The following is a 23364-nucleotide window of genomic DNA, read 5'->3' on the forward strand; positions in this document are numbered from 1 at the left end:
CATCATTTTCGTTCTCAGTGACCCAGAATTAGTGAAGTTGGACTACATTTATTTCAGAAGCATTTTGGCTGTAGAGCAGTGTAATCACAAACTACAACATTATCAATAACAATCTGGTAGCTCGTCCTAGCCTGGGAATATCAGTGCTGCTCTATCCTTTCCTCTCTCACATTTCTTGTCTAGTCCTAGTCCCTCTGCTTCTGCTCTGTTGTATTCTCACTGCTGAATAGCAGGCTTGTGACTTCAGTGGTACCTGAACGTCTTCCCTCACTGCTACCCTACTGCTAGCCATTGTTGGCTGCTGGGATTGTGACATTAAAGGTACCTGTAAATCTGCTAGTTACTACTCTCCCCTCCTTTATCACCATCATTGGTAGGCACCACCACTGAAGACATATTATTTTCAGCCACCTAAACAATACAGCTGTCTCCAGGCTAGCTTTTAAAAGGTGTGTGGTTAGTACATGTTAGTTAACACTAGGATTAGCTAAAGGACAGCCCATGCTTTAACCCAACCAGTTTATCACATGTTAAAGTGTATGCTGCCTTGTCTACGCTATACTTTAGAAAGTGTTAGAAGGTGTTCACTAATGCATTCTAACACACCTTTAAACCCTACTTTAGGCAAAGCCTATGAGAGACTTTTCATGGAGCTACTAATTTCCCTTCCTGAAATTAAATGGTAGTGCTGCTGAAAAATGCATCCACTTTCACCCGTGTGTCAGTTTGACTCTACATTCTAATCTCATACTCTGCTGTCATGGCTACCCTTGCCTATTCTCAACCTCTCAGATCCCTGTATTTAATTTCACCATCTCGCTTTCTAATTGCAAATACTCTGTACTCCAAGGTGAGAAGACAGCAAGCAAGGTTGCTTCATGTTCTACAATCAAATCTAGATTTTAGAGTGATTGTATTTTCCAGGCACCAAACTGGAATAAACAGCCACTCTGACTATAACAGTTCTACTTCTCTTCTTTTTTAATTGTATGCTGTTCTGTTATCAGTGTCACCAGCTGCACACTTCTCTCTCTCTTTTTTTTCAGGGGGATGGAAACACCATTTTTTCCTTCAGTCATTTTCTTGTTGTCCTGTTCCAAGCATTCCAAATTACCTCTTCCAGTGGGAGATCATCCCCTGATCGGCTGATAGCAAATTTTTTGTTTTGTTTTGTTGGTGGAAATTCAGCACAACACAGAGAGGGGAGCAGATTAACAGCAGTAGAGAAATAATGTTAAACAGCCAGTGAGATAACAAGCCTGATCCTGCAAGCTACTAAACACTCCAAATTCCCTCTGAATTTGGGTTATACCAAAGTCAGTCTATTGAAGTCAATGGGAATTGAGGGTACTCAATATGTCACAGAATCAGGTTTAAAATTTTTCCCTATGTCTGGTAATTGTATGAAACAGTGGAGCATCTGATCACTTTACTCTCACTATGGTAATCATCAATGTTATACTTTAAGCACAATCAAACTCTGTCATTCTAGCAGACAGAACTTTCACCTTCTTTCATGTTCAATCAGCACTGGATTTCTTCTGAACTAACTCTACCTAACCATAGCATACATCCACATACATTATTACTCCTGGGGGAATTCTGTGCCACTGCGCAACGCAGAATTTGTGCAGAAATTAATGTTGTGTGCACAGAATTTCCTTTCTCCAACACTCCCCATAAATGGACTGCAGAGCTGCTGGCTGCCACTAGGGGCTGCTGGACCTGGCAGAGCCGAGCTTGCACATAGAAGACACTGCCGGGAAAGGGGGAGGGAGCTGGAGGGTTCCCAGAAGCTGCAGTTCCCAGCATGCCCTGAAGGAAGGAGACAGCGCGCAGGAAACTCCATGCAAGCCCAGGTTCGAGCATCAGGCTGTTCCTCCCTCTGGATCCCTGGGCTCTCAGGGGTAGGGAGCATGGGTGTCTGGGTTACGGCGGGGAGGGGGGGCGCCCACAGCTGGCCCTCTGGAAGGTAGGGGACAGAGAAACAGGAACTGTGTTGTCATAGGGGTTTCTTTAACGCTCTATTCCTGGGTGAATTTTGTGTGTGTCTGTATTGTTACAGACATACTGACTGACAGGTATTTTGAAATAAATTATCAAAATAATTAAAAGTGGCATGATTAGATAGTGTTATTTTGACAAATAAAATATGCAGATTTTGCAGAATTTTAAAATATTGTGCACAGAATTTTTAATTTTCAGCGCAAACTCCCCCTGGAGTGATATTATAAATATCAATCATAAGAAAGCTATCATTAACAGCAATTAACATCTGTAGACTGAAAATAAATGCAACTTGCAGGAAAAAAAAACAGCAGCAGAGTGTCCTGTGGCACCTTACAGACTAACAGACGTATTGGAGCATGAGCTTTCGTGAGTGAATACCTACTTCGTCGGATGCATGTCACCCACGAAAGCTCATGCTCCAATACGACTGTTAGTCTATAAGGTGCCACAGGACTCTTTGCTGCTTTTACAGATCCAGACTAACACAGATACCCCTCTGATACTTGGGGGGGAAAAAAAACAGGTTTACCGAGAAAAGTTAATAAAAAAATTCTCTGCTGTGGCTGAATCTACACTGATTTTTCATGTTAAGATTTTTGAAACAACAAAAATGAATTAAGTCATTAGACAGGGCTATATCATTTTCAGTTCTACATTGGGTTAGTCTCAAATTACACTGAAGGTCTATTTCAAATTAAGTACAAGTAAACTTAGAGCCACTGATAAATCATTTGCCTTCCCTACTGAATTGTATTCATAAACCATTTTTACATTATAGTAATATGATACATCTGTAAAATTTCTATACGTATCTGGGCTTTTGTACTCACTTGTTAATGATGGCTGAAAACCCATTTCAGCTACCCCCAAGCCTTTCAACAGAACACACTAAGTTAAACTCAAGAGAATAATTAGAGCCCTGGATCTTACAACCTATGATATAATCCCTCTTGTTTTAGACGCTATTTCTGTAATATTTAAAAACAAGCTACTGACTCATCCTTACCTTTAATAATGTTTAATGTTTTTGCAGATTATGGGATCTACTGATGGATGACAAGTTTAATTGGACTTCTAATTATTTTCTTACCCAGTTCTTCATCTGTCAGACTTTTTTCCTTCTATTCCACCATAGCATATTTCACACCAAAAGTCTACTTTTTCACTATTTCATGTTGGGATATGCAAACAGACACTGATACTAAGCAATTATGATATGCATTTCCCACAGTCCTTATTGCATGAATTTTACAAACATACCATGCAGTCTGAATTTCAAGCACTGTCTCATTCAACACACTTTTTACAGCTTTTTGACTGCCTGTTGGGCATTAAAAAAAAGAGAGATGGAAAACGGAGAGGTGAATTAAAGAAAAATTGAGAGGTAACACTACTGTCAAGAGTGATGACAACTAGTAAACTACAGGGCTGCCCAGAGGATTCCGGGGGCCTGGGGCCGTCAGCGGCAGGCGGCTCCAGTGGACCTCCCGCAGGCATGCCTGCAGAGGGTCCGCTGGTCCCGCGGCTCCGGTGGAGCATCCGCAGGCGTGCCTGCGGGAGGTCCACCAGAGCCACGGGACCGGCAAGCAGCAGGGCGCCCCCTGCGCGGCAAAATGTCTAGAGCTGGCCCTGTTTGGCGGCGGGGGACCCCCACAGCGGGTCTTCCGGGCACTTCGGCAGTGGGTCCCAGAATGGAAGGGCCCCCCGCCGCCGAATTACCGCCAAAGACTGGGTTGCACTTCGGCGGCAGGTCCCGCTTTGGCAGTAATTCACTGGCGGGGGGGTCCTTCCGCCCTCGAGCGGAAGGACCCCCCCGCCGGCGAAGACTGGGAGCAGAAGAAGCTCCGGGGCCTGGCCCAGCAAGAGTTTTCCGGGCCCCCCGGAGCGAGTGAAGGACCCCGCTCCACGGGCCCCAAAAAACTCTCGTGGGGGCCCTGCGGAGCCCGGGGCCTGGGGCAAATTGCCCCTCTTGCCCCCCCCACGCCCCCCGGGCAGCCCTGGTAAACTATCCTGATTACAGTGGAAAACAAAATCCTATTCTCATCTGGCAAGCATTCTTTTGCCTTTAGATGAGGGGTCAGAATTAGCCGTGTTAGCAGCTTTGAACTAGGATATAGAAATCAGGGGCAACAGTTGTTAAAAATGCGAAACAAAAGTTCAAAGATAGGGGAATGCTTGAAAATGTATTATGAAAACTACCGTGCAATGGAAAAATGTCCCGAAATTATTTTCCTGTTTCTTTATAAATAGCAAAAGCAATTCAGTTTTTACTGACAAAGAAAACAGGAAGCCTCAAAAAATAACCTGCTCTAAAATGCATAGCAAAGAACAAAAGTAACTGGTCAGTTCCTCAGCTGTTGTAATTCAGTGTAGGTCCACTGAAGTTGTAGTATTTCATGAAGCTTAACTATGATTTTTCTAGTGTAAACTGTATATAGGACACAGGTGATATTCATCCACCACACAACCATTTTTTGCACTGAGATGGGAAACTGTATTACACTATCTAGAGACCCAATCCTGCAAAACTTTATTCACCTAAATAGTCTCAATTACCTAAATAAGTGCTCACACAAGTAAAAGCAACTCATTTATGTAGACATTTCCTGAATTAGGTTTGTAAGACCTAATTCAGCAAACCCCTACATAAATGTAATGGTCGGGCCATGTCTAAACTAGACAGAGAAACTCTGCTATCACTTGGTAATAAGAGCTATAGGTGGTGGCTCTGTTTTTTTGAGACTACACAGTTTTGCAGAAGGCATTGCTAACCTGGCTTCCATGCTCAGTAGATACAAGGCTACAATGCATTCTATAGTTCCCAAAATCTTGACAGAAAGAACCGAATAACTAAATTTAGGGGACAAATGCTGTAGTTTTTACTCAAGCAAAACTTCCATTAAAGTCAATGAGAGATTTTCCTGAGAAACGACTAAGGAGGGAAGATAAAAATTAGGGCTATTAAACTGCGATTAATCACAGTTAACTCCGTGAGTAACTCAAAACACTTCAAATATATTGATTTCAATTACAACAGAGAATACAGAGTGCACATTGCTCACTTTATATTATTATTGTTGTTGATTACAAATATTTGCACTGTAAAAATGAAACAAAAGTAACAGTATTTTTCAACTCATCTCATACAAGTACTGCAGTGCGACCTCTATCGTAAAAGTGCAATTTACAAATGCCAATTTTTATTACATAACTGCACTCAAAAACAAAACAATGTAAATCTTTACAGTCTACAAGTACACTCAGTCCTACTTCTTGTTCAGCCAATCGCTAAGCGAAACAAATCTATTTACATTTATGGGAGATAATGTTGCCCGCTTCTGATTTACAATGTCACCAGAAAGTGAGAACAGGCATTCACATGGCACTTTTGTGGCCAGCATTGCAAGGTATTTACGTGCCAGATATGCTAAACATTCGTAGGTCCCTTCATGCGTCAGCCACCATTCCATGCTTCCATGCGGATGATGCTCATTAAAAAAATAATTGTTAATTAAATTTGTGACTGAACTCCTTGAGGGGAAATTGCAGGTCTCCTGCTCTGTTTTATCTGCATTCTGCCATGTATTTCACGTTATAGCAGTCTCAAATGATGACCCCCACAAGTTTGTTTTAAGAACACCTTCACAGCAGATTGACAAAAAGAAGAAGATACCAAATGGAAATTTCTAAAGATAGCTACAGCACTCGACCCAAGATTTAAGATAGGTTTATTTAATTAAAAAAATTAAAATGCCATTTGTGCATTTTAATTGAATTTGAATTTCCATCCAAACAGAGGTTGACACAAACCACAAGTAAAAAATTAATCTAGTAAATAAGAAATGCATCATTCACCATTTTCTAACAATGTAAAATAAGTAAAAATTAAAGATCTGAATAAATTTAAGTCAAGCAATATAATTGCTTAAACTGATGTATATAGATATAGCGTATCCTCCTGTTTAGCAAAAAGGCGGCCCCTTCCAGTTCACTCAGCTGTAAAATGGGTACCACATCCACTGGGTTACGGCAGTCGGATTTGATGCTGGCCACATCACTCCCTTGTGTACCATTGGCTATGAAAATGACATGCCTTAACAATGTCCCCCCCCATTGGCTTGGGGGAACTTTGACTATATTTAGTTGCAAATCAACATGTTTTAATGGATTTTGGTTTTCTTTAGGAAAATAACTATAGTACAAATGCAAAATACGATTAAAATCAAGGTGTCCTGCATGCAGATTTAAAATCATGATTAAAAGCAGTGATTTAAATCAATTGACCCTGGGACTAAGAACTGCAGGAGTCAGTCATGGTAACTACAGATAGTAAATCCGTTCTCTCTCTTCAATTAAACCTTTTAATATTAAAAGGAAAAGAAAAAAAAGTTTTGTTGCTTACCATTTGCCTTCTGTTCTCTACCAGGTTGATTCCAATAATCCCTAGGAAAGATCCAAAGCCAAGCTAAGGCAAAGAACAAAAACAGAAACACAGCAGGTCAGCTTATTTGGCAACATACAAGAATGTCACAATATTTAAAGCGAGATGTTGAGCAGATAAACCAACTAAAACAATTTGTGAGAAAGAGCAAAATATTTAGTATAAATATATTACTGGCCAGAAATCATGAGATGCAACAGGGAACAATCAGAATAGGAATTTTCTTATATTTTAGCAGTTCCAGGGTGGCCAACTTTGCCTTCTTTATTCAAGGCAAATCTTCCCATTGGTGTCAATGTGGAGTTTGGGACAAGAAAATACAGACAATAGTCATCAATGTTCAATAACATAGGTACTGATATTACTGTAAGTAATTGTGATGTCTATTTTAAAGCAACAATAAATTATAAAAATGTGGCATTTCACATTTGTTCTACCCATGGTTATACTATAAAAGTATACATATTTAAGACATCTTCTTTGAAATGACATTATGAAACTGCAAGAGACAACCGCAACTTCTTCAAAAAATAGATGTTTTATTTTAATGCAAGTCCCCAAAATCCTAATGTTTACCTTTTTTAAAAAATTGCAAAATATTGCAGGTCCTAAGAAAAAGATGTTTTTAAATTGCTAAAGAGTACAGTGTTTCTCATACCATTCATCCAACAGCAAACAGACACACCTGCAGCAGGTACAGCTGCACTACTAGCAGGAAGAGAGGGAGAATGGAATTCAGCTGGAGTTACCCCTTCCTCACAGGATATGTCTACACTGCAGCAGGAAGGTGCGATTCCAAGTACTGGTGGACAGGCTGGCACTAAACCAGCTTGACCTAGCATCCTAAAAATAGCAGTATGGCCATTGTGCCACTGGTCACAGCTTGGGCTAGCCATCCAAGGGCAGGCTTGGACTTCGTCATTTTTAGGCACTAGCTCGAGCTGAGCTAACATGAGTCTTTCTACTTGTGCTGAGAATCACATCTCCCAGCTGCAGTGGAGAAATACCCTCAAAGCCAGAATTGCACAGGACATCCCCCGCTCCTGGGACGAATGAGTCAGAAGCAAACATGGAGGCAACTGCAGCAGCACAATTGAACCAGGAGGGGAGGGAGGATGGGGAAATTAAACTCAGCCAGGATTATCCCTTCCAACCAGATCCCTTCTTGAACCAGACCTACACCAGGGCCCATGTGGGATTGGGAAAAAAGAGAAATTCCTGGGAGGAGCCAACCAGAGACCAGCCAGCAACGAACACAGAAGCAGCTGCAACAGGAACCTCTAGAGGCTAATGAAGTCATCAGACTCTTTCCCCAGATTTTACTCTGGACATCCTTTCCATTGTGTTGGTTGGCTATTTACTTCTGCATGGTCACTTTCCCTCAGCCGCATGCCACTTTCCCTCCATGCCTTCTTTTCTTACTCCCCCACTTCAGTGTCTCTTATCCCCACCTTTTGGTTCATCAATCCCTTTTTAACAGCCTCTACTCACACCCCATCACAGGAAAAAACAAGATGGATGGATGAATAAATAAATGCCACCAAAAAAAATCATGGCACAGACATGGAGTTAGTAAGCCATCACAATGTTCCCACTGAATGTTTGTCAGATCCCACATCTGCCTTGTCTAGTCAGATAGTGAGCTCCTCGAGGCAGGTGCTGTCTGTCTCCCCAGTACCAGGTACAATGGGGCTCCCATCTCAGTTGCTCACTGTAATAAACAAAATAATAAACTACAACACACACAGCATTTACAGAAGGTGAGGGGGAGGCTGTTGGGGGTTCCGTTGGTTGGTTGTTTGGCTGGTAGGGTTTTTTTGTGTGTGTTTGTTTTTTGAACAAGCTCTGGGTCTGATCCTACAAGCTGCTTGACATAGGTGGAACCCAGAGCCAATGCAGAGCTCCATAAACTCCAGTGAAACTCCATGTGGGCACAAAGGTCTTCCTACATGCAGGATCGGGGCCACTAAAATTGATAATTAATATAAACTAAAGATGTAGATAAAGGGAATTTTTCAATAATGAAGTAAATTACAAAGTCCCTAGTCCTACAAATACTTATGCACACATAAGAACATAAGAATGGCCATACTGGGTCAGACAAAAGGTCCATCCAGTCCAGCATACTGTCTACCGACAGTGGCCAGTGTCAGGTGCCCCAGAGGGAGTGGACCTAACAGGCAATGATCAAGTGATCTCTCTCCTGCCATCCATCTCCATACACTGACAAACAGAGGCCAGGGACACCATTCCTTACCCCTGGCTAATAGCCATTAATGGACTTAACCTCATGAATTTATCTAGCTCTCTTTTAAACCCTGTTATAGTCCTAGCCTTCACAACCTCCTCAGGCAACGAGTTCCACAGGTTGACTGTGCACTGTGTGAACAACTTCCTTTGATTTGTTTTAAACCTGCTGCCTATTAATGTCATTTGGTGGTCCCTAGTTCTTATATTATGGGAACAAGTAAATAACTTTTCCTTATTCACTTTCTCCACATCACTCATGATTTAACATACCTCTATCATATCCCCTCTTAGTCTCCTCTTTTCCAAGCTGAAAAGTCCTAGCCTCTTTAATCTCTCCTCAGATTGGACCCTTCCAAACCCCTAATCATTTTAGTTGCCCTTCTCTGAATCTCTTCTAATGCCAGTATATCTTTTTTGAGATGAGGAGACCACATCTGTATGCAGTATTCAAGATGTGGGCGTACCATGGATTTATAGAAGGGCAATAAAATATTCTCCGTCTTATTCTCTATCCCTTTTTGAATGATTCCTAACATCGTTTGCTTTTTTGACTGCGACTGCACACTGCGTGGACATCTTCAGAGAACTATCCACAATGACTCCAAGATCTCTTTCCTGATTTGTTGTAGCTAAATTAGCCCCCATCATATTGTACGTATAGTTGCGGTTATTTCTTCCAATGTGCATTAATTTACATTTATCCGCATTAAATTTAGTTTGCCATTTTGTTGCCCAATCACTTAGTTTTGTGAGATCTTTTTGAAGTTCTTCGCTTTGGTCTTAACTATCTTGAGCAGCTTCGTATCATCTGCAAACTTTGCCACCTTACTGTTTACCCCTTTCCCCAGATCATTTATGAATAAGTTGAATAGGGTTCTAGGACTCACCCTTGGGGAACACCACTAGTTACCCCTCTCCATTCTGAGAATTTACCATTTATTCTTACCCTTTGTTCCCTGTCTTTTAACCAGTTCTCAATCCATGAAAGGATCTTCCCTCTTATCCCATGACAACTTAATTTACGTAAGAGCCTTTGGTAAGTGACCTTGTCAAAGGCTTTCTGGAAATCTAAGTACACTATGGCCACTGGATCCCCCTTCTCCACATGTTTGTTGACCCCTTCAAAGAACTCTAATAGATTAGGAAGACATGATTTCCCTTTACAGAAACCATGTTGACTTTTACCCAACAAGTTATGTTCTTCTATGTGTCTGACAATTTTATTCTTTACTATTGTTTCAACTAATTTGCCCGGTACTGATATTAGACTTACCGGTCTGTAATTGCCGAGATCACCTTAGAGCTCTTTTTAAATATTGGCATTACATTAGCTATCTTCCAGTCACTGGGTACAGAAGCTGATTTAAAGGACAGGTTACAAACCATAGTTAATAGTTCCATAATTTCATATTTGAGTTCTTTCAGAACTCTTGGGTGAATGCCATCTGGTCCCAGTGACTTGTTACTGTCAAGTTTATCAATTAATTCCAAAACCTCCTCTAGTTACACTTCAATCTGTGACAATTCTTCAGATTTGTCACCTACAAAGGACGGCTCAAGTTTGGAAATCTCCCTAACATCCTCAGCGGTGAAGACTGAAGCAAAGAATTCCTTTAGTTTCTCAGCAATGACTTTATCATCTTTAAGCGCTCTTTTTGTATTTCAATTGACATGGGGCCCCACTGATTGTTTAGCAGGCTTCCTGCTTCTGATGTACTTGAACATTTTGTTATTACTCCTTTTTGGCTTTTATTACATTTTTACACTTAATTTGGCAGTGTTTATGCGCCTTTCTATTTACCACACTAGGATTGGACTTCCACTTTTTAAAAGATGCCTTTTTATCTCTCACTGCTTCTTTTACATGATTGTTAAGCCTCTGTGGCTCTTTTTTAGTTCTTTTACTGTGTTTTTTTAATTTGGGATATACATTGTAGTTGGGATGGTGTCTCTGAAAAGTGTCCATGCAGCTTGCAGGGATTTCACTCTAGTCACTGTACCTTTTAATTTCTGTTTAACTAACCTCCTCATTTTTGCATAGTTCCCCTTTCTTACTTTGACACAAGTGTTAGTGCCTATGTTAGTGCTGCAGCCCTAAGCAGTTTTGCCCTGGCCTCCATGTTCAGGAAACGAGCATACACGTATTCTCAAGCGAGAAACATTTCCTGTAAGTAACCGTTGGGGCTAGGCAAATTTTGTGGTCAGCCATTTCCAGGAACACCCCCCCCCCCCCGAGGGTGGTAACGAGGCACCTGTAAATCTCCTAATTAGGAGAAACCTGGCCAAAAAACTGAACACGTCATTACCCTTATAAATTGCCCACCGTGCAAGGGTGGGCAGGGAGAAAGAAACGCAGAAGCCCGTACCCGTAACCGAGCCTGATCAACTCGAAGTCTCCCTCGGCTCCGTGTTCTCAGAAGCCTACCCGTCTGCCGGTGGTAATGAAACGTTTGTGGTTTGTGTGTGTAAGTATGCCTAGCTGCTAATTCTGCTAACTAACTGAGCCTGTAATCGTGTTGTAAGCCGGAGACGAAAGCCGATCGCAGCCGCCCCAAGGCTCCTACTAGGGGAAACCCGTTGACCAGGAAACCTTGAACGCAAGGGGGATTGACCAGAGTCTCACGGCAATCTTTAACTGTCTTATTGCATTTTTTTTTTACTTAGACGAGTAATTGCATTTATGCTTAATAATAGCACCTTTACTAACCCTTGGAAGGACCTGAATAACTACTGGGACTTAGAGCAGTACCAGGGTCAGCTTCTGTTTGTAATTGCAGTATTTTTATTATTTGTTCTAGTATTATATTGTAGGCCCAAGTTGTAACTAGTATTAAGTTGTTCCTCATCCTCACTTGTGACCCATTCAATAAACCCTCAATTTCAACCCCACGACTCATTGTTTGTGTAATCCCCATTGCTACCTTCAGGGCATTTGTCACCCCTCCCGAGGACATCCAGTGACCGAGCCTCTGCCCTATCCCAACGCTCATTACCCGGAAGATAACGGGCACCTTGTGACCATATCGGTGGAGCGAGGGGCGAGAGTAATCAGTGATCAACATGGCGTCACGAACAGGATGCCTTTGGGAGGGCCAGTGCCCGTGGCGTAGTGGGGACCGTGAACAGTCTGAGCTCGAGCAATTTCAACACCTACAATTTCATGAAGTGGCCAGCAGACAATCTGAGAGGCCCACCCTAGATTGGGTTTGCGTTATAAAGTCAGGGTCAAAAAGCTATACGACCTCGTTAACCCTGACCGCCGTAGGGTGTCTCCTCCATTGCCATCCCACGTTTAAATGTCAGCCGGCCGATAGTTCCCTGCAACCCCAGTGCACGGGGGTCGCGGATACTAGTCGGACCGAGACACCGACTGGCATTTGGAAGGAGTGTAGCCGTATCGTTAAAAAATCCGGGGCCACCGTTTCTAAACTCATACCCCCGCTCCGGGTACAGCCGGGTGACCCAGCCCACGGGTTGCTAACCCAATTAATGGAGGAATTAGAACAGACAAAGCGGTCAAAGAAACTTAGACCAGACGAGTATAAGTCAGAAGACGTGTCCACGGTCTTGTTCAGCGCACTAAACAAAGCGCTGGACCTCTGTGCGGTCCTTCATGGAAGCACTATGTTTGCCGCTAAACAGGCCGCCGCGAACGGCGCCGATAGCGCAGAAAGTGAGATGAGTGACAAGGAGGAGGAGGGCGGGAGTCAGGCTGGCAGAAACCCACCCCCCTACGAAGCCCCGGCCCCCTCTTCGATCTACCCCGCTCTCCCCTCAGCCCCACCTGCACCTGAGAAGGAGATGCGGATAGAGGCAATGCCTGTTGCTATCACAAAAAGCAAGGTGGACTCTAATACAGGCCAAATTACTACTACCACCGAATATCGTACCCGCACTAAAGCAGAATTGAAGGAGTTTATGGTAGACACTAGGCGTGGGGACAGCGAGGCCGCCCTCGTTTGGCTGGGCCGTCTGGCCCTGGATCACGGGGCAGAGATAGTGGACAGGGAGGAGGCTAGTCTCTTGGCCAAAACGTCCACCTGGTCGGGAGGATTTTCAGGCCATAACCTCTTAAGAAACAGGGTCTGGCCACTTACTACACCAGCCGCAGCCTCTTTAGCCATGAAGGGCAGTTTTAAGGGCATGTATATACCTCCTGGCAGCATAAATACACCCCATGAAATCATATGGGCTATTGCCGGGGCATCCATCGTAATGTGGGACCCACAGATGGTGCCCTTGAACTTGAATCCGCAGCAAGCCCAATCCAACATGCCGCTCATTTATGTCGGGGACCCCACCCAGATCCCGGTCAACAGGGATGCAGTGGACTTAGCCATAGATGGCGCCCCACCGATTGACACAGGGGGACCCCCTTTTACCAGCAAGCGTTTCGAAGCATGGGTGTTGGGATGGGGGGCCTCCCTCCATATTCACTTAAAATATCACCGCGAAAGTAATGGCGTTGTAGAGCGGAAAATCAGGGTTCTGAAAACCATGATACATTCAGTCAATCCCAACGTTGACTATAAGGGTTGGAGTACGCTATTACCACAGGTCCTTATCTCCCTCAACGCAAACTATTCTCGTTGGCCTGAAATCAGCCCCAGGCCTACAGGCCCCTGGACTCCCGTATATCACCCTGACCAACTTGTCTGGGTGGCCGAGCCACAGGCCTCGGGTCATCGAGAACCCTATGCCACACAAATTGTAACTGCGGGTAAATATCCCAATATCTATACGGTTGTGGATGTCCAGGGCAATCACACCTTGGTCCACCATGACTGGATAAGCAAACGTTCTGAATCCGGAGCGAACTAACAAGGGCCAATAAGGCCACCTTCTGCTTTGTCTTGCAGCTCGCCATAGCGGTGGGAAGCCGGGACGACAACCAGAAGGGCCCAGATCTGCTGAACCTGAGACATCCGTATCCCGTGGGCGAAAATACCCATCAGCTTATGTTCGCAGCATATTGGATCCAGGAAGTCCTGGGAGGAAACATCGACTTATCCTCACTGACCTCTGATAACTGCCTTGCATGTTCCAACAGGCTGTCTGTAAATAGGCCTTTGTTTGATTTATTGCCTTTAGTGTTTAATTTTAGTAGCATTAATGGTCCCCTTAATTGCTCTTCTCCCTTTGCTCAGTGGCTCCCCACCGTACAATGGATAGGTTGCACAAACGATCTTTTCGACCCCATTTCCCCCCTTGTTTTTTCTATTTTTAATGAAATTAGGATACGTCGTATGGGCCCACTCCCCTTGTCACCTGGAGAAGGGCCCATGGCATCTCACTGTTGGGCCTTTTTGGGAAATAATCGAACAGAAACCATTTGGGTTGGGGCCTACCCCAATTGTTCCCAGTGGCAGCTTGTAGACGGAAATGAGACTGCCAGCAGCCCTATTTTCAATCGTACGTCCCCACCCCCCGTTTTATGCGGTAGCCGCGGCCGGAAAATTGGGTCCGGCGGCATCACTTATAGCGGCAAAAAATTCTACCAGCCCCTCAAACACACATATCTATCCCACAGCCACATTAAGAAGTTAGTTTTTAAGGGAGGCTCGGCATGCCAGGACTCTGCCTTTTCCCCTTGGTCCCCTAGACCCGGTCACTTTTGGCTGTGTGGCAAGGCAGCCTATACGGCGCTCCCCCCTAACCCTAGAGGTATATGTACCATTGGCTCTATCCTGATAAAAGGGGGTGGTATTTATGTTAAGACCTGGCATCCCAACTCAGCCAGACGCGTTTGACGTTCCTGGGGTTGGTGGGAGAAGGCAAAGGATGCGCTGTCCTCTGTAGTGTCTTCAGTGGTCTCGTTTAACCCCGTTGGATATATGTTATTACGTGAGCAAGTATTATTCCAATCACTGGCTATTGAAACGCTGGCAAATACCACCGCAAAAGGTTTTAATTTAGTTAATCAGCAGCTAACGGAATTATCAGATTATTCTTTTCAGAACCGATTAATGATACAATTTCTGCTGCAATCACGGGATTTTTGTGAGACCCTCATATCCATGTACCCACAGTTTAAGGATAAGTGTTGCGTCTCTGTTTCTTCTGTATCTGGAAATTTAACGGAAGTAATTAATAACCTCAGGGCTTTAGGAACCGCCGTGCGTGAGTCCAGGGAGACCTTCCGATTTTGGTCCTGGCTCGATTGGTTGGGTCTCGGAGCATACAAGGCTTATTTTCAATCTCTCCTTATCTCCCTCCTGGTTGGGTGTGTCCTGCTCTGCCTTGGCTGTGCCTGCTTAAAAGCCTGCGTCCATCGTGTTATCGGGTCGGCCTACATTGCCTCTTCCCCCGACACACGCCCTCTTGTAGAAGGGGACGGCGAGTCGGACGATGAATCTAAGGTATAGGCATAACGTTCACATGGAGCCCAGGGCACGGGGGCATGTTAGTGCCTATGTTAGTGCTGCAGCCCTAAGCAGTTTTGCCCTGGCCTCCATGTTCAGGAAACGAGCATACACGTACTCTCAAGCGAGAAAAATTTCCTGTAAGTAACCGTTGGGGCTAGGCAAATTTTGTGGTCAGCCATTTCCAGGAACACCCCCCCCCCCGAGGGTGGTAACGAGGCACCTGTAAATCTCCTAATTAGGAGAAACCTGGCCAAAAAACTGAACACGTCATTACCCTTATAAATTGCCCACCGTGCAAGGGTGGGCAGGGAGAAAGAAACGCAGAAGCCCGTACCCGTAACCGAGCCTGATCAACTCGAAGTCTCCCTCGGCTCCGTGTTCTCAGAAGCCTACCCGTCTGCCGGTGGTAATGAAACGTTTGTGGTTTGTGTGTGTAAGTATGCCTAGCTGCTAATTCTGCTAACTAACTGAGCCTGTAATCGTGTTGTAAGCCGGAGACGAAAGCCGATCGCAGCCGCCCCAAGGCTCCTACTAGGGGAAACCCGTTGACCAGGAAACCTTGAACGCAAGGGGGATTGACCAGAGTCTCACGGCAATCTTTAACTGTCTTATTGCGTTTTTTTTTTTACTTAGACGAGTAATTGCATTTATGCTTAATAATAGCACCAATAGCACCTTTACTAACCCTTGGAAGGACCTGAATAACTACTGGGACTTAGAGAGGTACCAGGGTCAGCTTCTGTTTGTAATTGCAGTATTTTTATTATTTGTTCTAGTATTATATTGTAGGCCCAAGTTGTAACTAGTATTAAGTTGTTCCTCATCCTCACTTGTGACCCACTCAATAAACCCTCAATTTCAACCCCACGACTCATTGTTTGCGTAATCCCCATTGCTACCTTCAGGGCATTTGTCACCCCTCCCGAGGACATCCAGTGATCGAGCCTCCGCCCTATCCCAACGCTCATTACCCGGAAGATAACGGGCACCTTGTGACCATATCGGTGGAGCGAGGGGCGAGAGTAATCAGTGATCAACAACAAGTAAATTTATGCATGTTTGAAGTAGTCTTAGTAGTGCTAAGAGAACTGGGGGCTTAAGTCATTTTGCACAAATATTTTTTTTAAAAGGCCAAAGTCACTTGAGCTAAACATAATGCACCTTTGGTGCCCTATCCTGTCCCACTGAACTAAGAGCATTGTTACTGAATTCCATGGGAGCAAACCGCGACCACTCTTCTTTTAATTCCAATTTAAATTTCTCTCTTCACAAGCAGTCTTATTTTTTCATTGTTCCATAAAAATAAACATTTAGTTTATCACATCAAGAATGAAAAACCATAATCTTACCTTACAAATGTGTTCATTTTCAGCTGCTCTGATACTTCCTAAGCTAATGCACCATAAATCTATGTATTGCATGGTGAATTCACACAGCAGGAAAGGAATTGTCAGTCAGACTTTGTGAATGAAATGTTAATAGTGAAGGAAAAATGGAACCAGAACAGGTATTTTAATACTCCTCTTAGATAATACTTTCCGCAAGGCACTCAGCTTCTTTAGCTCTCACTGAAGTCAATGGGAGTTGAAGCTGCTTGCCATCTCACACTATCAGAAGCTGTAATTGTATCAATACAGGGTGACATTGATGTAGTAATCATTACTCTTTCTGGGTTACTATAATGATCAACCACAAATGTGCAAAGTATGACCATGCTTTTACAAAATGTCATCAGCTCTAACAGCCTTAAAACAAAATAGAGAGAAACATCATTATTAAAAGGATTTCATCTGAACATTTCTAGCTATTCTATCAGCCTATTAAATAAAAACCTGTAACATTTTATTTTTAAAAAATGCTCTAGAGAAATGTATTTTTCTGTTTAGTACACAGACATTTTCTCCCTAAAACAAACTAATTGCTATAATTAACTGCTTTGTGCAGATGAACTTTATTACTTATTACCCATTACATTTCCTCCAGTGGAATGACTGTAGAAAGTTTATTTTTTAAATGTTTTAATTTCAATTACAAATAACTGTTTAAAGACTATGCCATTGTATAGTCTACATATTTTAACTGATCCAAAGACAATTCATTCTTTTAAAATTTTATTCCTGTAACGGATTTTAATTCCATTTTTAAACACCACTTAATATAGATTATTACCCTAAAATTAATCCTTCCAACAAATGTTCTCAGCATGACATTAACATATTAGAGAATTTAGCTAGAAAGAACAATTGTAATTTACAAATAACGATTGGCAATGCAAAATTTATGCATAGTATTAACACTCATCCCTTTTCTTAAAATGTACGATTATATTATGAACAAGAGCTAATAGTACACTGTAATCACTCAGGTCCCAATTCAGCAGTGTACTTAAGCACATGTTTAACTTTAAGCAAGTGAATGATCCATCCTATTGAAGTCAATGAAATTAAAGTTAATGCTAAACTACCTTTTGAAGTCATTAAAAGTAGAGTATTTAGTGGTACTTATATTCTCTCTTTTACTAAATAATCATTTAAAAGTCCAGTTAAGAATCAAGGTTGTGATACTGAATTAAATGGTTTGAAAGTTATTACTAACATACTGTAGAAAATTATGGCCCATTCTTGAAATTGAGTCCATGTGCCTGTGCAGAAAGCTATTAAATTCAGTGAGGTTCAATGCAGGCACAGTGATCACCCTCAGGCACCAGTTGCAGGATTAGGGCCTACATCTGAATCACAAACATAACAGAACTAGATCTAAACTTATGCACCTTAGGTTTTCCCTCACCAGTAATGCATCAGTTGTGGTTGCTTGTGTCTATGCCATAATAGCATATTGGTAATAATGGATAATATAAAATACATTTCTCTACTCACAATGATTCCTGGGTAATAGCCTCCGACGGTAACATTTTCTGTTCTTGTGGTAGCTGCAAGTCCTATGGTCAGTATGAACACAGACACTACCAGCAGAGAAACTGTGAACCAGAGAGAGGTCTTCTTTCGTTTTGCAAACTGTCCTATTGGGGGAAACAAATATAAAATAGTTTTTCATTGCAATCTTGGCAGTACAAGTATGAAATGAAAGCTCATTCCAACTATTTCATTTTTAACCCTTTCTCCCAACAAGGGATAATATTTTGCATCAGAGAGAGGATCTTAAATTATATAAAGATTAGCTGGAGCTTAGTTAACTTTAATACATTGTTTACACATACAAGATGAGGTTTTACTAAACTGAAGTGACAATTTTTTCAGTTATCTGTGGTAAATCTTCTAATGAAGTTGTTGTTCACATCTGTAGGCCAATTCTGCAGACCTCAAACCATCCTTACCTTAGCAAAATTCCCATTTGGCTCTATGTGGACAACACATAAATATGTGAATTTTAAAGAAGATTAGCAGAAGCTCTGCTGTGTTATCAAGAAAATAAATATAAAGAGAAAATTCATCAGATAAGCAAACCAGTTGGTATCTTCTGAAGTAAATATGTACCGCAGCTAATGAATTTGTACTATATTATACGTATGCTATTTTATTTAACAGGAACTGTTCTGTGAAATTTACTTAATCTCATCTCAATTTGGACTCAGGTACCCAGGAGTAAAAGATTGCAGATAATCCTACTGTAGTCAGCCAGCTCTAATAATAACCTTGATATTATTTTGTTGTTTTAACTTTGAGGCAGAAGTGTATCTTTGAGTTGCCACTCTAGGTTTCTAAAATAATTATTAGAGCTCCTGCCCAAAATTCTGTAAAAATATATTTTTTAAAAAATACAATAAATCACTATAGCCATCTAAAAATACACCCTCTTAACATTCAAAATGAACCGAAGAGAAGGAGTCCACTGTGGGCAAATGTGAAAAAAGCAATCAGAGGGAGAAATCGAAAACAAGGAGCCAATCAGGAAACAGAAGCAATACAACGTGACTCATGTGACCAAGCAAAACTCAGAAACACAGCTCAGTTTTTGAATTTCAAATCCCACACCACAGAACAGATTCAGTTTGAAAACCAATTCATCAATTAATTTTTATGAATACATATATAAAAACTGAGATGTTTGTTGGTAGTCCTCAAACAGAACCAGTAAATGTGTCAAATATTTTCTCAAGTATGAAGTGTGCTCTGCTTTAATGAAGAAAACAACAACAGACAATCAGAAATTAATCCAGGTGACTCCAGCCATCTCCTCCCCAATCTGTGCCCCATCTGGTTCATCTTTTAGCAATAACATTTAATCTACGGTGGTCCATTGGTGGTAAGGAAGGAGAGAAGTATGGAATAACCCATGCACCGAAATACACGAGGGTATGGTCAGATCTTTCAACTGGCTAATCTACAAATCCAAGAATCTAAAGCAGACCCAGTATGGCCAACCTCAAGCATTCAAAAATCATGAGTCAGGTTGCCACCCAAAGTCAAAAACTGTCTTAAAAATGAGATTTTTAAAAAGATTTGTTGGGGCATGTGGTTATCTACCTGCTTGTTTTTGAGTGCTTAGATTTCACTTTTTCAATTTTTTTCTCTGAAAATAGAAAGACTAGAAACTTTTTGTTTAAATGAAAGCTGAGATTCTCACATAATCCCATAACTCCAGGAGCTGGGGCTTTAAGAAAAACACCAAATATTGAGAGAGTTGCAGACCCAATTTAAGCATACAGCTGGTCCTGTTAGAGCACTCTTCATGCCTCCAAGGGGAAAAAAATCAAGACAATCCATCACTTCAAGAAGCAGACAGACCAGACTATCCAATCTGATGTCCAAATGTACATTGAAAATTCCCAAGGATTCTAATCCAGGAGGACTTCAACTGCATTGCCAGCACCAGTTTACCATACTCATCTATGAGGCGTACTGCGTAACCAGAACCACAAAACTTGATATACTTGGTACAGACCCATGGATACCCGAAACAGTCATATGCTTGAACAAACTCATCTCCATCATTGACTAACTTCTACATTACAAGAAGCATGAAAATATCACAGCTATTGGCCCACATCTTTATTCTGCTTGAGGCTAGTGATCACTGAATATCTGTGTAGAACCAGCCAGGCATCTTCATCTAACCACATGCCAAATTTGCATGACATGGCACTTCAGAATCATCAAGTGTCAGCCTTAGTAACAACAGATCAGCCATTAATCAGTCAAGCCTGCTTGCAAGAGGTTTCTAAGTTAGTCATTCCATCTATGCTGCTCAAATATTTTTCAATGGAAGCCAAAGGGATTTTCTGATTTTATTTCACCCTGACAGTCTTCAGTAACCTTAGTGCCTTTGCTCACCATAACCTCCCACACACAGAGTCATCTTCTAATCTACACCAACAAAAAAACAAAAACACCCCACTATCTCACAAAAAGATAAACAGAAAAGGGGATAGATTCTCAGCCTCATTTCCACCCTCTTTCCACCACCTCAGCAGTGCAAAGGGGACATAATCTGGCCACAGTTTGCCAGATGAGAATTCCCCTAGTGATGGAGAATTCTCAACTATCTTAAAGAGAGCCAGGCTCTACGCCAGTCATCCTTTATCCCCAGAATAGGATGTATGTTGTGGTAGAAAAGGGCATGACAGGGCCAAGGAGAGAGCAGAGTTCCTACAGCAATTCTCATCTGACATATGACCATTTCCCTCCTTAAGCCTCCCCTCAACTCCCTTCCAACCTCTCTCCAGTGCTGAGTGCATCTTGGTGCAGAATTGAATCTGGCCCAAATACTTGGAGTGGGAACTTTAATTCCGTTGCCCTCAAGCCAACACATCACAGAAAAACAAAGAACAAACCAAGAGAGAAAAGAAAGCTCCCACTAATAACCTCCTCCCCAGAGACATACACACACCAATCCTCAAGCAAACTGATCAGATAAGGAAGAGAAGGTGGAAGGAACTATAGATGGAGATACATACACATTTTAAAAGGAATTAATTTAGATATTTAAGAACTTGACAATGTTACTAACACTTGTAGATGTGAATATGTAATATATACACACTACATATGAAATACTGTGATTCAAAGGACAAAATTAGGATAGTCACATTACCCTGAAAAAGCTCTCTCATCTTAAAAGTCTGCTACTTTATAGGCACATGTAATAACCTTAGTCCCAGATTTGGACCTTAGCGTCCAAAATATGGGGGTTAGCATGAAAACCTCCAAGCTTAGTTACCAGCTTGGACCTGGTACCTGCTGCCACCACCCAAAAAATTAGAGTGTTTTGGGGCACTCTGGTCCCCCTGAAAAACCTTTCCTGGGGACCCCAAGACCCAAATCCCTTGAGTCTCACAACAAAGGGAAATAATCCTTTTTCCCTTCCCCCCTCCAGGTGCTCCTGGAGAGATACACAGACACAAGTTCTGTGAATCCAAACAGAGTGAATCTCCCTCTCTGTTCCCAATCCTGGAAACAAAAAGTACTTTCCTATTCCCCCAGAGGGAATGCAAAATCAGGCTAGCGATCCAACACACAAATCTCCCCTTGATTTCTTCCTCCCACCAATTCCCTGGTGAGTACAGACTCAATTTCCCTGAAGTAAAGAAAAACTCCAACAGGTCTTAAAAGAAAGCTTTATATAAAAAGAAAGAAAAATAAGTACAAATGTTCTCTCTGTATTAAGATGATACAACACAGGGTCAATTGCTTAAAAGAATATTGAATAAACAGCCTTATTCAAAAAGAATACAAATCAAAGCACTCCAGCACTTATATTTATGCAAATCCCAAAGAAAAGAAACCATATAACTTACTATCTGATCTCTTTGTCCTTACACTTGGAAACAGAAGACTAGAAAGTAGAACTACTTCTCCAAAGCTCAGAGAAAGCAGGCAGCCAGAAAACAAAGACCTTAGACACTCAATTCCCTCCACCCAAAGTTGAAAAAATCCAGTTTCCTGATTGGTCCTCTGGTCAGGTGCTTCAGGTGAAAGAGACATTAACCCTTAGCTATCTGTTTATGACACGCCCCCCAAATTGCAGACAGTGGGGAGCTCACTGGCGGCGATTTCCTTCTAGAACTTGAAAATAAACAGATTAATACAACACATACACCTTTACATATACTCCTAAGTATATAACTAACAGACTTGTACATTTTAAGAACACTTTTTAACTACTGATGGGACCTCAATTATGGGGAGTGGCTGGAGAGGGGCCTTGACCTGGTCTTGAGGCTTTCCCACTCTTTGGCATACCTCACAAGACCGGACATACTTGGCAACATCCTTGCCCATCCCCTCCCAGTGGAAGGACTTCCCCAACCGGTCCTTGGTTCTGTTCACCCCAGCATGGCCACTGGGATGATCATGGGCTAAGCTTAAGAGCTTCCCCCGGTACTTAGTTGGAACCACCAACTGTTTTTGCGGCTGCCATTCTTCCCGGTGTCCACCAGAAAGAATTTCCTTGTATAAAAGTCCTTGGTCTATAACAAACCGGGATCGATTAGAAGAGCTGAGAGGCGGTGGGGTGCTCCGTGCCGCCGCCCAAGCTTTCTGAAGGCTGTCATCTGCTTCCTGCTCAGTCTGGAACTGTTCCCTTGAGGCTGGGGTCACCAGTTCTTCCTCAGACTGTGGACTTGGGCTTGGTCCCTCTGGAAGCGCTGTAGGTGATGGGGTTGTTTCCGTTGCTGGTGAACCGCTCTCCGCTGGTGCACCTGAGGGCATTTCAGGCTCTGGCTGAGCCTTTTGGGTATGGCTGTCTTTTGCTTCTGCCAGTTTTGGCTCGCTGGCGCCCTCTGGCGTTGAGTTTGAAGATGTAGTTGCACTTGCTGGTGCTGGTTGCTGTTCCAGTTCCGGGCCTGGGACTGGAGATGCTGTGGCTGTTTCAGTGGTAGGCATGGAATCTGGGTCCACTACCTCTGTCTGGGTCTTTGGTAACACAGACGGGGCCTCTGTGGACGGTTCAGGAACAGGAATGGGTCTGGAAGCTTGCCTGGTTTGGCTACGTGTAACCATTCCCACTTTCTTGGCCCGCCTCACCTGGTTGGCCAAGTCTTCCCCCAGTAGCATGGGGATAGGATAATTGTCATAGACTGCAAAAGTCCACATTCCTGACCAGCCTTTGTACTGGACAGGCAGTTGAGCTGTAGGCAAGTCTACAGCTTGTGACATGAAGGGGTAAATTGTAACTTTGGCCTTTGGGTTGATGAATTTGGGGTCAACGAAGGATTGGTGGATAGCTGACACTTGTGCCCCCGTGTCTCTCCACGCAGTAACCTTTTTTCCGCCCACTCTCAAATTTTCCCTTCGCTCCAAGGGTATTTGAGAGGCATCCGGGCCAGGGGATCTTTGGTGT

At 42.7% G+C, this 23364-nt stretch overlaps 1 protein-coding gene across 1 annotated transcript in view; it reads right to left on the reverse strand.

Annotated features, from left to right (window-relative positions):
* The window catches only part of TMEM255B (transmembrane protein 255B), a 124724-nt gene that overhangs the window by 93055 nt on the left and 8305 nt on the right, over positions 1–23364 (reverse strand). Inside the window, exons 2-3 of the mRNA XM_050922658.1 lie at positions 17943–18085; positions 6413–6475 (exon numbers count right to left, since the gene is read on the reverse strand). Coding sequence (XP_050778615.1) covers positions 6413–6475; positions 17943–18085 — 206 coding nt within the window. The remainder of the gene's footprint in view (positions 1–6412; positions 6476–17942; positions 18086–23364) is intronic.

This window comes from Gopherus flavomarginatus, chromosome 1, assembly GCF_025201925.1.
Source record: "Gopherus flavomarginatus isolate rGopFla2 chromosome 1, rGopFla2.mat.asm, whole genome shotgun sequence".
Classification (NCBI taxonomy): Eukaryota; Metazoa; Chordata; order Testudines; family Testudinidae; genus Gopherus; species Gopherus flavomarginatus.